Below are 16347 nucleotides of genomic sequence, written 5' to 3'. Positions count from 1 at the left end.
AGGGGTTAAGACTTAAAACAAAAGATGTCAACAAGCAAATTTAAACACTTTGTTCCATGAATATTTATTCTATATTTCATAGGAAATCTATGAAACATTTTCTTTTGATACTCTACGTTCAGTGAAATAGCCCTGATATCATAAAAGCAAATTTTACATGGTGTTAACAAATTACTAACCAGAGATATTTCTCCATAAACATTCACTTTTTTTCACTTGTGCAAATAGCATAATCAAAATGCCCTCACAGAGAGCAACTTTATGTTATCATAAATATTAAAGGTTTTAATAAAAAAATTTCATATAGTAATTTCAAACTCTAAGTAAAAATTTTAGATTAGACATCCCAAAATTAACTCTTTATTAATTATTTTATATTTGTTAATTATTTTAGATTTGTTATGATATTCTAAGGGAAGCTAGTTACTCTGTATTTGTTAAAAACTAAGATTTTCTAATATCATTCTATTTCTATACAATTCTGCTAACATCATTTCAGATACTATTCCCAATACTTCTATTAAATTTTGGAAATATCAATAACTTCTCTAAATTGCAAAATTAGGCTTTCAAGCAAATGACATGTGATTTGAAATAGGTTAAAACATAGCTAACTGGGCCTTGGCCGGTTGGCTCAGCAGTAGAGCGCCAGCCTGGCGTGCGGGGGACCAGGGTTCGATTCCCGGCCAGGGCACATAGGAGGAGAAGCGCCCATTTGCTTCTCCACCCCCACCCCCTCCTTCCTTTCTGTCTCTCTCTTCCCCTCCCGCATCTTTGCTCCATTGGAGCAAAGATGGTCCGGGCGCTGGCGATGGCTCCTTGGCCTCTGCCCCAGGCGCTAGAGTGGCTCTGGTCGCAGCAGAGCGACGCCCCGGAGGGGCAGAGCATTGCCCCCTGGTGGACAGAACGTCACCCCTGGTGGGCATGCCGGGTGGATCCTGGTCGGGCGCATGCGGGAGTCTGTCTGACTGACTGTCTATCCCCGTTTTCCAGCTTCAAAAAAAAAAAAAAATCATAGCTAACTGGTTATATTTGTTTACATTTTTACGTATACTGTTTTTAAAATGATGGATTAAAAGATTTACTTTAAAGTAGAAAACTACAGTTATCGATAAAAGTTACCTTCTATTGACCACTTATTTTATTAAATCATTTTACTAAATCTAAATTAATAGGTCCATAACATTAAGGGTTCCATATTTATATCAGAATCCACTTAAAAAAATAACCTGTTTGCTGTTATGACGTGACATGCATCCAGAGGCATATTTATTATGTCATAAAAATAATTACATAGTGGGGGCAGATAAAAGAGGGAAAAGGGGGGATAAATGGTGACGAGGAGACTGGACTTTGGGTGCTGATCACACAGTATGATATACAGATTATATATAACAGAATTGTACACTTGAAACCTATACCGTTTTACTATCCAATGTAACCCCACTAAATTCAATAAAAAATTTAAAATGTAATTTTATCAAAGAGAACTAACTATTCTTTCATAGTTGCTTGAAGTTTGATGTTCTTATGATATCTAGAAATTATTGAGCCCATATAGAAAAAGAACTAAATGTATCAACACAGATTTATAATTGGGGCTAAATTTTGAGAAGACAAAAAAATTAAATTTAGAGATTCAAGAAACCCACAAGATAATTTTCTGTGTAATCTTACTAAATCAGATTTAAAAACAGTAATTTTAGAAAATAAAAGGGATGATAAATTTGTACACATACTTGTACAAAATTTAAGGTTTTTAATAAAATCAGTGGCAAATTATTGTCAAAATGTTATCTTCAACTATATTAGTATCAATGTATTAGATGTTTATTATATGTTTCTTTAAAATTGATGTTTTTAGATATTTTAAAATCAAGATAAAATTTTTACATACTGCTATATAATATGTGATGCTGTGTTTGGTAGGTAAAAGGTTTAAAAATGCACAGAATATGTAAACTTGTCATATCAGCAACCAATATACAAGTGGTAATTTTAAAAAATGCATGAATAAATTACACCAACCTCATTCATTCATTTTTAAAATAATGTGATCTAACTGTAAGAGTCAAATTACTTCTGGGTGAGAATGGATTGTTGGAAAATACTCAAGCAAATAGAAAAGTAGTATTAATACAACTGCCTTTTCACCAGATCTATTGGGATACAGATACTAACTCACTATTTAATGTGTCAACTTAAGTTCCACATGAACTTCCTACATTCTTTTCACATGCTTTAAAACTATTTTGTATATAAAATATACAAAGATGTAACATACAACTTAGGAATTATTATATTAGAAGAGCACCACTGACTGGCTCTGGCTGGTGGCTCAGTGCATAGAGTGTCAGCCTGGCCTATGAATGTCTTAGATTCAATTCCAGGTCAGGGCACAAGAAGAAGCAACCGTCTGCTTCTCTCCGTCAGTCTCCACTTTCACTCCCTCTTTCCATTCCAGTTGCTTGACTGTCTTCATTGGAGTGCAACAGTCTCGGGTGGTAAAAATAGCTGTGTACTTGAGCATCATCCCCGGAAGGGGTTGCCAGATAGATCCTGGTCAGGCATGTACAGGAGTATTGAATTAAGCCTAGCCCTTAACGAGGGAGTGCCAATATTTTTTCCCTCTCTGTCCCATCCCTGGCCTTATTCTGACTTCCTACCACTAACAAATATTCCTATATTATAACCATTATTTCCTCATTTTTTTCAAAAATACAGTTTTTCATACATGAATATATTTTTAGACAGCATAAAGTTTAATTTTGCTTATTTATTTGTAAGTTTTATAAAGTATATCTCTTTCTAAGAATCATCATGTTGTGGCACATTGCTGTAGTTCATCCACTTTAATTCAATCTGTGCATATAGTATATTTTAGTTATGATTATAATGTGCATTATTTTTCTATTTTCTAAAAGATAATTGTTGAACTGTTTTCAGTTTTGCTTTTACAAGTAATGTAGCTACAATAAACTTTTTTATGTTTTCTGGTACAGAGTACAAAATAATCTATTAGATTTCAGATAATGGCTGAATCAGTGTATACAGAAAATTCAGTTGTTCAAATTTATGTAATGCTAATTGTTTTCCCAAATGGTCATACCATTTGATAATATCACTAACAATGATGAATAATTTTTAATGTATAATTGCTTTTTGACAATTCATTGGAGGTAAAATGATATCATTGTTGGAATTTATACAATTTTTCTCATTGCAGTGAGGTTGAACTTCTTTCCTTAAGGTTTTGCCATGAAAAGCTGAAAAAACAATCTAGTTGTATTTTTCTGGGTGAAAAAGAGAATGATCATGTTCGGTTGAAGCTGAAAATAAGAAGTTTGATTTGGTGCATTAATTTTTATTTTTATATATATATAGAAATGTGAAAAGTATCAACTCATACTTGTGTCACTTTAGTTGTTCATTGACTGTTCCTCAAACATGCCTTGATGGGTGTGGTGTGGGGGCTCCAGCCAAGCCAATGACAGCAAGCCTTTATGCTCATTGAAAAATCAATCTGTTACTGTATGTGCCTTGACCGGGGATTGAACTGGCAACCTCTGTGCTTCTGGAGGATGCTTTAACCAGCCAGGGCTCTACCTACCTATTTCTGGTCTCTTACCAGTGCCTCCTCATATACAGAGCCTATTAGGATGGCCGCTGGCACTGAAGTCTGAGTGGAGTATGAAAGGATGGGCGTGGGTATGATAGACAGCCTGTAAATAACTGACCCATTCTGTTATTTTTTGCTTTCTATTTCACTTGTTTTTCCATGTGGAGGGTACTAGAAAAATGGTCAGACTAGATATACAGGGTGTGGCAAAAGTAAGTTTACAGTTGTTTGTATGGGAAATAATACAATAATAAATAATACAAGAATAAACTCTTTTTCATACTCTAAACTTACTTTTGCCTTACCCTATATATTGTACAGGTATATTAAATTAGAATAACCTCTCCTGGAAAGAGAGAGTCTGCTTGGTACAAAGATGAATGACCTTAAATCAAAGATTATCCAGTATAGAATTAAGAATTATTAAAAGGTTATAATTAGCAAAGTAAGGTAGTACCATAGTTACATATTTATAAATAGTTATTTTTGGAGACTTGTGGAGGAAATGTTAAGATTACCAGTAGCTAAGTAAGGCTAGACTAGAAGCAGAAGAACTTCATAATAAGAGTTTATGAAAAGAGTTTAATAAAAGATGATAAAGGTCTAAATTTAAGCAGAATAAATAGGACTTGATATCAGTATCTAGATTTGATGTTCATTTTTTATAATTTGTGTCTTATTTTAATACATAACTCAATTAAAATAGAATGACTATAATTCTCTCTCTTATATTATTACCCACATTTATGTGGAAAATCACTCTAGCCACTGTGTTATAGAATAATGTTTTAAAATTGTTTTATTTCCTCTCTATGTGGTTCAGAAATAATTGAGAGCATATGTGCATTAACACTAATCATTCTAAAATTCACCTCACATAAAAATATATACATATATTATTTCAGAAATATTTTGAGAGCTTTCTATATACCAGGCTATTATTCCAGGGCCTGGACATTGTGGATGCTGACGATTTATCCACTCTGCTAGGGTTTATATTCTAGTGAGAATAGATGGACCATAGACAAGGAAATTGATCTGGTGGATAACAGTCAGAGTGAATCAATCTGGTAATGGAGTAGAGATTATGCTGGGAAAGAGGTTTGCAAGTCGACAACAGGAACTGAGGAGACTAATGAAATTATCAAGGTAAGAAAAGGTGTGGCAGGAGTAATAAACTTAGTGAAGAGTCACCTTATATATTGCGACATAGAGGTCATAAATTGCACTGAGTTCTAATTAGATCAATGAAATATGCGAGAGAAGTATCGACAAGGACAACAGGGCGTTTTAGTCTAAACAACAAAAAGACTAAAGTTTACTTTAAAGAGGAGATTGAGAAGAGGTCAGGTTTTTAAATAGATTTAGGTTTTTAACATATGTTTGAGTTTGATTAGACATCGAAATAGGAACGTAATAAAGTAGTGATTCCATATATCGGTGTGGAGGTCAGATAAGAGGTTGTCTAGATTTTAAATGTTTCACCGATCAGGAGATAAATGCTAGACTATTCAGAGAAAGATTTCATAGTAGAAATAATGAAGTCATGTCTCTGTCCACATAAAGACCACTGCAACATCACAAAGAAAATGTGTTTCTGAGATTTTTTTTTGTTGTTGTATTTTTCTGAGGTTGGAAACGGGGAGGCAGTCAGACTCCTGCATGCGTCCGACCGCGATCCACCCGGCATGCCCACCAGGGGGCGATACTCTGCCCATCTGGGGCGTTGCTCTGCCGCAACCAGGGTCATTCTAGTGCCTGAGGTAGAGGCCATGGAGCCATCCCCAGTGCCCGGGCCAACTTTGCTCCAATGGAGCCTTGGCTGCGGGAGAGGAAGAGAGAGACAGAGAGGAAGGAGAGGGGGAGGGTTGGAGAAGCAGATGGGCGCTTCTCCTGTGTGCCCTGGCCAGGAATCCAATCCCGGACTCCTGCATGCCAGGCTGACACTCTACCACTGAGCAAACCGGCCAGGGCTGTTTCTGAGATTTTTAAATGGGACTCCAAAATAAAATGACTTCTTGAACAGTTCTTTGTTTTCTCTTATTACAAAATTATTGAGTTTTATTTTTTTAATCTATATTTTTCCTGCTTTCATTCTTCTACATTCTTTCTCTTCTCATTTTGTTAATTCTTCTATTTTTTCTCATTTTATTAACATATTAGTTCATTTTCAGTATTTCTTTTGATTAAATATTAAGTCTGACTACTATTAATAAAACTATTACATCAAATACAACTTTACATATCTTTTCTCAAAAGTTACATTTTTGTCACATTCTCAAGAATATTCAAAATTTTGCACAAAATCAGAAAATATCTTAATGTGTAAATTAAATCCATTCCTTTTTCTGCCCCCTCTAAAACTAATGAAAATATTTGGTTATGGTTATCCATATTGTTGAATTTACATTTTTTTTTTTATTATTAAGTGAAAGGTGGGTTGCAGGAAGGCAGAGACAGACTCCCATGTGTGTGCAACCAGGATCCACCAGGCAAGCCTCCTACAGGGCAATGCTCTGTCCATCTGGTACTACTGCTCTGTTGCTCAGCAACTGAGCTATTTCAGTGCCTGAGGTGAGGCCATGGAACCTTAGGTAGCATCAGGGGCTAAGAGCCAAATTGCTCGAACCATTTGAGTCATGGCTGCAAGAGTGGAAATGAGAGAGAGAGAAAGAGAGAAGGAGAGAAGGGGGAGGGGTATAGAAGCAAATGGTAGCTTCTCCTGTGTGTCCTGACTGAAAATCCAACCTGAGACTTCCACACACTGGGCCAACGCTCTACCCCTGAGCCAACCAGCCAGGGCCCAATTTATATTTATAGAAAGCTTATCTTCACTGTATATTGTTTCTAAATATATCCACTAGTATCTAGGTGATGAATATGTTTCTTTTATATCTATACTTTTTAATATAGTGATAAAAACATTTAATTCTTTCTCAAATCATTTCTCATACTTCATAGAAGACTATGGAAATATTCTGACTATAAATTATTTTATGTACTTGTTTTATATACATGGTTATTGAATACTATACTTGTTAGGGTCATCTATCTCAGGAACCCAATAGCTTATATATTTGCTTCTCTTCTCTTCGCTCTATATAAAAAATAAAATACTTCTATGATTCCTATGATAGTCTATCAAAATTTTGCCCAAAGTCCACAATGATATAGATTTTCTCAAAAAAAGAAATGATATTTATATTATAATATTATTTAAAATCCAATTGTAAGATAAGCATTATGTATTCAAATAAGACATATTAACAGTGATGAAATATGATAAAGGAATTCTGATTTCTAATCCTAAACAGATATCGATTTAAAAAATAATATTGTTTTATTATGCTAAATAATTCTATAACATATATTAAAAGAACCTTGAATAATAAAGATATACTCCTTTTTTTTTCTTTTTTTAAATTTTCACTAGGACGTTGTCAGTGGCATTTGTCTATTGTCTATTGATATTTCTTACTTCCTTTAGATTTTTTATATTAGAACACATACTTATTTCAAATAAAATTTACTCCCTTGATGCATATTTTAGAGATGATTATATACCACTTTGGATAAAGACAATGACTCAGATTTGTTATGCTTTATAGTAGCTAATACATAGGTGGCTGTTAAATTGGAAACAAATATCTTGGGTTACAGAACATTCTTGGGTAGTATTTTCTGTTTTCCTAGTGTAATTGTTAGCCAGGTGCTTTGAAAGCAGTCCCAAGTTAGAAGAAAATGTAGATATATGGTGATTGTTAGTATTATAGAAAGAATTCAATATATCTTATGTCTCCCATGTAGTATTCCTAATTACATTAGCTTATCTTCTCACATAAGCTCTTTATTAATTTTTAAAGCAACTGCTTAAATGCTGTCCTGAAATACACTGTTAAGCATAAATGTACTTTAATTGTCCCAATGAGTTCTGCTATCATTGTTGTGAAGGAAATGTTAAATGATTAAAATATTCTGATTTTACTTTATTCTAATTACTTCCATTTTAATGTCATAATATTAATTTATTGATAATGGAAAAAAGTACACATACCACAGTAGTATGTTTAAAACAGGTAAACAAGAAACATGGTGCAACATCTATTGCTATTTCAAATCATATTTTTATTTATTAGAACTAAATTATGTATATTTGTTAGTATACTCAAATATCATTAATTGGTATTTTTGATGTTAGTAGATATCACTCAAGAATTCCTAGGATACTGAAAGTAGAACATCAAGATATACAAGGCCCTAGCCGGTTGGCTCAGTGGTAGAGCGTCGGCCTGGCATGCAGAAGTCCTGGGTTCAATTCCCGGCCAGGGCACACAGGAGAAGCGCCCATCTGCTTCTCCACCCCTCCCCCTCTCCTTCCTCTCTGTCTCTCTCTTCCCCTCCTGCAGCCGAGGCTCCATTGGAGCAAAGATGGCCCGGGCGCTGGGGATGGCTCCTTGGCCTCTACCCCAGGCTAGAGTGGCTCTGGTCGCGACAGAGCGATGCCCCGGAGGGCAGAGCATCGCCCTCTGGTGGGCAGAGCGTCGCCCCCTGGTGGGCGTGCCGGGTGGATCCCGGTAGGGCGCATGCAGGAATCTGTCTGACTGTCTCTCCCCGTTTCCAGCTTCAGAGAAATACAAAAAAAAAAAAAAAAAGAAAAAAAGGAAAAAAAAGATATACAAAAACATTATGTCTAAAATAAAAACAAAATATTTATACCATTATTTATGTTTGCTAATATTTATTGAGTTTAATTATCTTCAGTGTTATTAAATAAAAATTTTTTACAGTTTTATCTTGACAATGTAAAAAATGATTTTTAAAAAGCTCTATATATAGTAAAACATTTCATAGTAATATAAGAGGTGATTTATAATTTAATTTGAACTAGTCCAACTTAAAATGTTTATATCTAAATTATGATTATTGGACTGAATGATTTTGCACTAGACATTAAAAATTATCACTTGATAACACTAAATTAGTTCATAAGTCATGTCCAAAATTCTAATTAATTAAGTAGAGAAATGACAGTATATATGTTCTATGTCATTGCATTCTCATATTAATTTTTCTCCATAATGTATTCCAATGAAGAAAGAGTATAATTTTATCTAACTTAAAATGACTAAAGAAGGTTTGTTTACAAGGTGCTATGCATCATAAGTATGTATAGGTCTGTATCATGAGTAAACATTTTCAAGATGCTGTGTCATTCACCAGTTGTATGTATTTTATATAAAGAAATAATAATCTTAAAGTACAATTGTAAAAATTTATGAGAAAGGGGTGTTGGACATGTGGGTAGAATGAATGGTTATGAATAGCTTGTGGGAGTGGTTACAATCTCAGTTGCTCCTATCTGATAGCTTTGAAATTAAAAACTTGACTTAAACAGAACCAAAACTATTTTGAAAAGGTCACTATGTCTCTAAATTTTAGCATATCTAAGTTAAATTTGTAGTATCTTTATTATAATATTTTCCATCATTGCCAGCATAAAGCTATATTTAAGACTCTGCAATTGCACTGTTCTATTTTATCTACCATGTCATACTACTTCTTAACACCTTTCACTTATCTAAATCCTTGAAACTGAGAATAGCAGAAAATCTCAAAACCTTGTTTTTAATATTTTAGATTGATTCAGTTATAATTTGGCTTCATCACTGCAACATGTCACAAAGAATACACAACACACACACACATGCAATGAATGTATGCGTGGACATTTTTTAAGCAAACTATAGTAATACCTGGAAAAAATAAACAAAAATCCACTCTAATATGCACATGTTTTAATTACATAAATAAATAATATTATATTTATTTTGCATTTTCCTAAATTGAGAGATCTTGAAAATTGCCTTTCTGGGAAATAAAAAGAGCTATTAATTTTGAATTATATTCTAATTGATGTGCATTGTATAAATGACTCAAACAATTGTCAGTATAGAAAAATGCAAAGTATATATTTATACAGTTAATTTTATCTTACTGAATGTAGATTACTTATTACAAAATATAATAAAATTTGTATGATAAAGTATCTATACATGGTCTGTTAGACATCTGAAATGTACCAAAAATGGTGTCCGGATTTTGTGATGTGGGAAGCATCAGTTCACTCAGTCAGAAATTGTTAGTTCCTAAAGACACGTGTTCTCATCTGGTTTCTTCATCATTTTGTCTCTTCCTCCCTGTTTTTCTCCCACTCTCCATCCCTCTCTTCCTTCTCTTCATAATTGAGAAGCTTCATTAATGATTGAGGTTGTAATAATGCTCTAATCTCATTCTTGGACATAGTTTTGCCTTAAATTTACCTAAAGCAAACAGTATGTAATCAGACTTTTCTAATTTAATTCCAAAATAATCAAAAGTTCTAGGAATGATAAATTGGAGGAAAGAAAAAAAAACAATGTAGAAGAGAAAAATAACATATATTTGAAGGATTACACTTGTGAAATAATCCAGGTTTATATAAGTATCAATGATTGGATGCTACAGGAAAAAATTGCTGATAGGTATGTGAAAGAAGTTTCTAATTCTTACCTTTGTCATCAAGAGTGGATATCGTTAGTAACAAATAAAGCTTTCTAAATGTCATTTTCCAAGTGACATGTTTGTATTAATATACTTAAAAATGACAAGAATGTACAGGGTAGGTTTGACATTTTGACAGAAAACAGAATGGAAGGGAAGTAACCTGTCTAATGCCACAAAGTAGTAAATGGCAACATTGCAATTTCCTCCAGGTAATAATTAACCTGAGTTATCACTTAATGTGTTTCTGCTAATTAGGTGAGCTCTGGGTAGGTTCATTATCAAATTATGGTAAAAATAATATTCAGCATATACTTGGCACTATGTTACATTTTTTTTAGGTTTTTTTGTTTTGTTTTGTTTTTGTTTTTTACAGAGACAGAGAGAGAGTCAGAGAGAGGGATAGACAGGGACAGACAGACAGGAACGGAGAGATGAGAAGCATCAATCATTAGTTTTTTGTTGCACATTGCATCGCCTTAGCTGTTCATTGATTGCTTTCTCATATGTGCGTTGACCACTAGCCTTCAGCAGACCAAGTAACCCCTTGCTTGAGCCAGCGACCTTGGGTCCAAGCTGGTGAGCTTTTGCTCAAACCCAATGAGCCTGTGGTCAAGCTGGTGAACTTGGGGTCTCGAACCTGGGTCCTCCGTATCCCAGTCTGACGCTCTATCCACTGCACCAACGCCTGGTCAGGCTGTGTTACATTTTTATAAGCAATATCCCGTTTAATTCTCATGAGATAATTCTTTGTATTAAACTCATTTTATTTGGATATAGTACCTTAACTAATATCAAATTGATGATAAGCAGTGGAATGTACTTTTTCCAATAGTAGATTTCAGGCTCGTAGTCACTAATTTCAAGAGCTCCTTAAAAATTTCAAAGTTTGGAAATAATATCTTCATTAATAATTGCAGGTGTTTATGCAAGCTGGGGACACAGTTAAATAGATTTAAATGTCTGAAATTAATTGTCCAACATAACTTTTTGTTATGTCAAGTTTTCTCAGTGATTCAACTGGGCTACCTTTGAAATTATGATCATTTATAGTCTTGAAGATAAATTAATCAGTGAATTTAGAAAGTGGATCAGAATGCAAAGGCAGTATTTGCAGCAGACAGAGAAGAAATTCAAAGGTTGAAGAAAAATTCTAATAAAATGTTGTATGGTTCCCGGTTAAAATATTGAGCTTTAAGATGAAATTCCAACATCACTGGAAATAATAAGTTTTATGTAGATGGACTGACTCTAGTTGAAGATATTTTCAAGCTGGTTTTTTTTTTTTTTTTTTTTTTTTTATTAAGTAGAGGTTACTTAACATTTGTTTTCCTTTGGGGTTCCAACAGAAAAGAAAAAGAAACTGATATGCTTACAGCAAAAAAAGATTTAATTATAAATATTCTGAATATAAGGCTGGGCCATGAGTGTTAGGGATAACCTACACTAACTTTCAGGAAATAAGGAATTTTTAGAAATTGTAGGAAAACACCAATGATGAGCTCAAATGTTTGCAGCACCAAAACAATTGTTTAAACAAGAATTCTGGTAAACTGAGGGAAAACCTCCCCTTTACTGCATACTGCATGTACTTACCTGCCAAGACATCATGATGCCTGATGCTTCAATCAGATTCCAAATATTATGGAAGTATGTTCTTCACAAATCTAACAGAGAACACCACCGGCAATGAGAGATATTGTGGCGAGTGTAGTTCTAATATTTCAAGCCACTTCAATACAGTGGAAAGAATTGAAAAGAGTGAAAATGAATGCTGGTTGCTATCTATTTATCTATATGTTTATTATGTTCATAGCCACATCCATGTATATCCTAATCCCTATCCCTATCAATAGGTATATCAGCATCTATTTGATTTCCGTTTCTAGAGCTATACATAGCATATGGTCCTAATATTGTGAATTTGCCTATCTCACACATGATGCCTTCTTCGGGAATTTTGTATTTGATAGAAGCTTCAGATCATTTACTCTCAGCAAATGATATAATTATTCAAATATTGCCACAGTCATCTTTTCCTTTAATAGTACAATTACTGCCATCTTGACATAACCATGAATTATTTGCTGTGCTTCGTGTACCCAGATATCAATAGGGTATGCATGATTTATTCTCCCAGAACAGTCATTACTTTTAATATCAACTTGTTCCTGCGGTTTTCTCATTCGCTTTGAAATTAATAGTTTGTTTCAGCAGAGAATTCTCTGTATATCACCTGCATTGTTTTAAAGAACTGTATAACCAAAGTAAAATTGTAAGATAATTCATACTCAGATATCTTAGTGTAAGTCATGATAAATCACTGTGAAATGCTAGGGTTATAAAATGATTAATTTTAGGCACAGCATGCCAGATTTAGATAAAGGGGCAGTGGATTTGAGCTAATCAAAGTAACTTTTAGTGGCTATTTCTTTAGGTTCCAGAAAACATACCAGATCATTCCACATGATTTCTCTTATTTAACACCAAATTCTGAGATTTTGATGTTATCGCTTTTACTGTTAAATAAAGCTGCTCTCCTCTGTGTTTTATCACTCCTCATGTCTGTTTCCCTCAATCTCATTATAAGCAGTAATATGCTCTAGCCCTTTTTAAAGATTGAGTTATTGGGGTGACATTGGTTAATAAAATTATACAGATTTCAAGTGTGCATGCTGTAATACATCATCTATCTATTGCACCGTGAGTTCACCACCCCAAATCAACTTTCCTTCAGTCACCGTTTATTTTTCCATAAACCTCTTCTACCTACACACAGATACATCATTTTCCTAGTACATATATTAATTATATATAATATATATAATATATATATATATGTGTGTATGTGTATGTTTAAAGAGCCCTTTGGTAGCACTATCAGAAATATGATAGATCTAGTTATTCTTTTTTTTTTTTAATGCAGAGCAATAATCCCAGGATAATTTACATATTTACTCAGAGAATCATTCTCTCAGAACCTGTAAGTATGGTATTTCACATAGCAAAAAGGAACTTTGCAAATGGAATTGATATTACAGACATTTAATAGGGAGGTACCTGAATTATCAAGTGAACACAATCTAATTACATGAGAATTTAGACGCAAAGAATTTTCCTGAGCTGAAGACAGAAGAGGCAGAAGAAATAACCAACCCAGAGAAGAGGTAGAAGGGGGACCAGAGAGGCTTGAAGAACAAGACTGCCCTTGCTGACTCTGAAGATGAAGGAAGACAGGCCACAAAGCAGGGAATGCAAGTGACCTCTAAAAGCCGAGGAAACCTCACTGAGAATAACCCCAAGCAAATAGCCAACAAGGAATTAGGAGCATTAGTGCTATAACTGCTTGGAACTGAATTTGGCAATGGCTTTATGAACTTGGAAATAGAAACAGACATAGTTTCACAGTTCCTGAAAGCAATGTAGCCCAGGTGACACCTTGATTTCACCTTCGTGAGAGTCTAAGCAGAGAACCAGATGAGTTACGCTCTGGCTAGCCCTGCATAACTGCAAGAAAACAATGAGTGTTATTTAACTTTGCGGTAATTTGGATTAGAAATAGGTAAATAATATGCATATTCTGTATAAGAACACTAGGCACGTAATAAAAAATTTGCAATATCTGACCCATAAGGCAAATCTCAATAAATTTCAAGGATTACATTCATACAGAAAATGTTACCTGACTGTAATGTGAACAAGTTATGCATTGGTAACAAAATATAACTAAAGCAGCTCATATGCTCATTATTTAGGAGATACAGCTCTAAACCATGGGCCAAAGAGGAAATCACAGTTGGAATAGTTCTCTTGTGGGATATAATTTATGCAGCAAAAGGAAGAAAATTTAAAGCTTTAAATGCTTTTATTCTCTAGAAAGACTGGTACATTAAGTGTGTACCAGTAAACTTTTGTAAAGATGTTGATGACAACACAGTGAACAAATTCGAAACAACATAAATGTTTATCAACAGTAGAATGAATAAATGAAGTGTGGTATATCTATTAAAATGGGTTTCCATACAACAGTGGTTCTCAGAATGTGATCCATGGATCTTTGAAGGTCTTGAGACATTTTCAGGGAGTTCACTAGGTCAAAACTATTTCCATAATAATATTGAGACATGATTCACCTCTTTCAGTGTGCTGACATTGCTTTCATGTTACAAAGTAACTGGGTAAAAATGTGAGTGCATTAAAGAATCTCAATGAGTGACCTCAAACTATTCTAATACTAGTCACTGAAATCTTTACTACTGCATACCTACAGCGCAAAAGAAAAAAAAAACAATTCAATTGTACCTAAGAATGTTCCTGCTGAAGCTATAAATTGATTTTATTAAATATTTGCCATCTAGTACCCTTGTTTTTAATTACCTGTGTGACAAAATGAAAAGAGTGTAAAAAATCCTTCTTGTCCCTGCCAAAATATGATGGTTGTCTAAAGAAAGAGTTATATGATTGAGCTGTCAGCTGAACTAACCACTTTATTCACAGAACAAATTATTCACCTGAAGAAATGACTAATACATAAATTATGATTAAATGCACTTGAGTATTTGGTATATGTTTCCTAAATAAATGAACCTGACTTGTTCTTTCAAGAAAAACAACTGACAGAATTTGTTGTCACTAACAAAGCCTGAGATTTTGTGTACAAAATTAACTAATTGTGGTTAGTTATTTTAAAATGAAATGAAATAATAAATGCATGTTTTAAAGTTTTCTCAGCTTCAACTTATATGTAGTAAATCCATAAAATCTTTTTGGGGTTTTCAGTAATGTTGGAATATAAGCAGATCTAAGCCAAAGTTGAGAAGTACTACCATTCAGAAATAAAAATATATAGTAATTTAGTATAGATTAATTCTACACATATAATGTTGGTAAAAGATATAGCAAAAAAATAATTGCATTGCAAACAATTTTTACATAGTAATTAAAAGAAGAAAAACAGGTACAATTCATAAATAAAAAGTTATGTCTCATCATTAGTTTTAGAAAATTATATTCCATGAATGTGTATCTTTTTAATTTTTCTTTTCTGATACAGAAAGTGTCAATTGTAAATTACCTTTTATATAAAGGCTGTAATCATATATATATGCATACATATATATTTTTTAAGTGAGAGAAGGGGAGATAAAGAGATAAACTCCTGCATGCACCCCTACCAGGATCCACCCGGTAACCCAATGTGGGGTCGATACTCTGCCAGTCTAGGGTCATGTTTTCAACTCAGCTATTTTTAGTGCCTGAGGCAGAAGCTCTACAACCCATCCTCACACCGAGGGCCATCACACTTGAATCAATCCAGCTATGGCTGTGGAGGGGAAGAGAGAGAGAAAGGGGAGGGGGAGAAAGGAGAGGCAGATGGTTGCTTCTCCTGTGTGCCCTGACCAGGAATCAATCCCAGGACTTCCTCATGCCAGGTTGACACTCTACCACTGAGCCAACTGGCCAGGGTCTATATTTTTAACTATCAGAAAAATAATTTATTTGACAGATTGTAAATGTTAAGTTGTTAAATCAGCACCATAAAATATGCATAAGCACATACTCTCACAGTTCATTTACAAAACTTTGAATTAATATTTCCTATATATGTTAAATATGATAGATATATAGTAATCCATATGCATACATAAATAAATAATAAATTAATGTGTTTATATATTTACAGTAATTGATTTTGATGAGTGAGTTCTAGTCAACATGTCATAAATTTCTACATATATATTTATATGTATGCCCATTCTTATACAAAGCTTGGGGATATGATAAAATTACTGGAATGGTTTTGAACTTTGTTTGGTAAAATGTCTATGACTCTGACAATTAATTTTTCTATGTTTTTAGGTTAACAGGATTCCACTTGCCACCGCCAGTGACAAGTACCAAATCTGTGTTCTCACTACGTTTGACCAGTGATTTTGCAGTTAGTGCTCATGGGTTTAAAGTATATTATGAAGGTAAGTGATGATATACATAAGGACCACTACACAGTCAAATGTCGTCAAATCGAACTTCTCCAGGGTGGAAATGGAAGAAACAATGGCCATAAAGAGACAGTTGATCCTGTTATCTCAAATCCTGTCCCGGGATTCACATTGTTATTAATCATTAATATATAATAAAATGCTAGAATTAATGAGCTTTAATGGGTCAGAGCAGCATGCCTCCACATA

At 33.8% G+C, this 16347-nt stretch overlaps 1 protein-coding gene across 3 annotated transcripts in view; it reads left to right on the top strand.

Annotated features, from left to right (window-relative positions):
• The window catches only part of CSMD3 (CUB and Sushi multiple domains 3), a 1231016-nt gene that overhangs the window by 145134 nt on the left and 1069535 nt on the right, over positions 1 to 16347 (top strand). For all 3 annotated transcript variants that reach the window (XM_066379371.1, XM_066379370.1, XM_066379369.1), the window contains exon 3: positions 16019 to 16131. In XM_066379371.1, the coding sequence (XP_066235468.1) occupies positions 16019 to 16131 (113 nt within the window). The remainder of the gene's footprint in view (positions 1 to 16018; positions 16132 to 16347) is intronic.

Source organism: Saccopteryx leptura, chromosome 3 (genome assembly GCF_036850995.1).
Source record: "Saccopteryx leptura isolate mSacLep1 chromosome 3, mSacLep1_pri_phased_curated, whole genome shotgun sequence".
In the NCBI taxonomy this organism is placed as follows: domain Eukaryota; kingdom Metazoa; phylum Chordata; class Mammalia; order Chiroptera; family Emballonuridae; genus Saccopteryx; species Saccopteryx leptura.
Note: the sequence above shows the minus strand (reverse complement) of the source record. Positions and strands in the feature narration are given on the sequence as shown.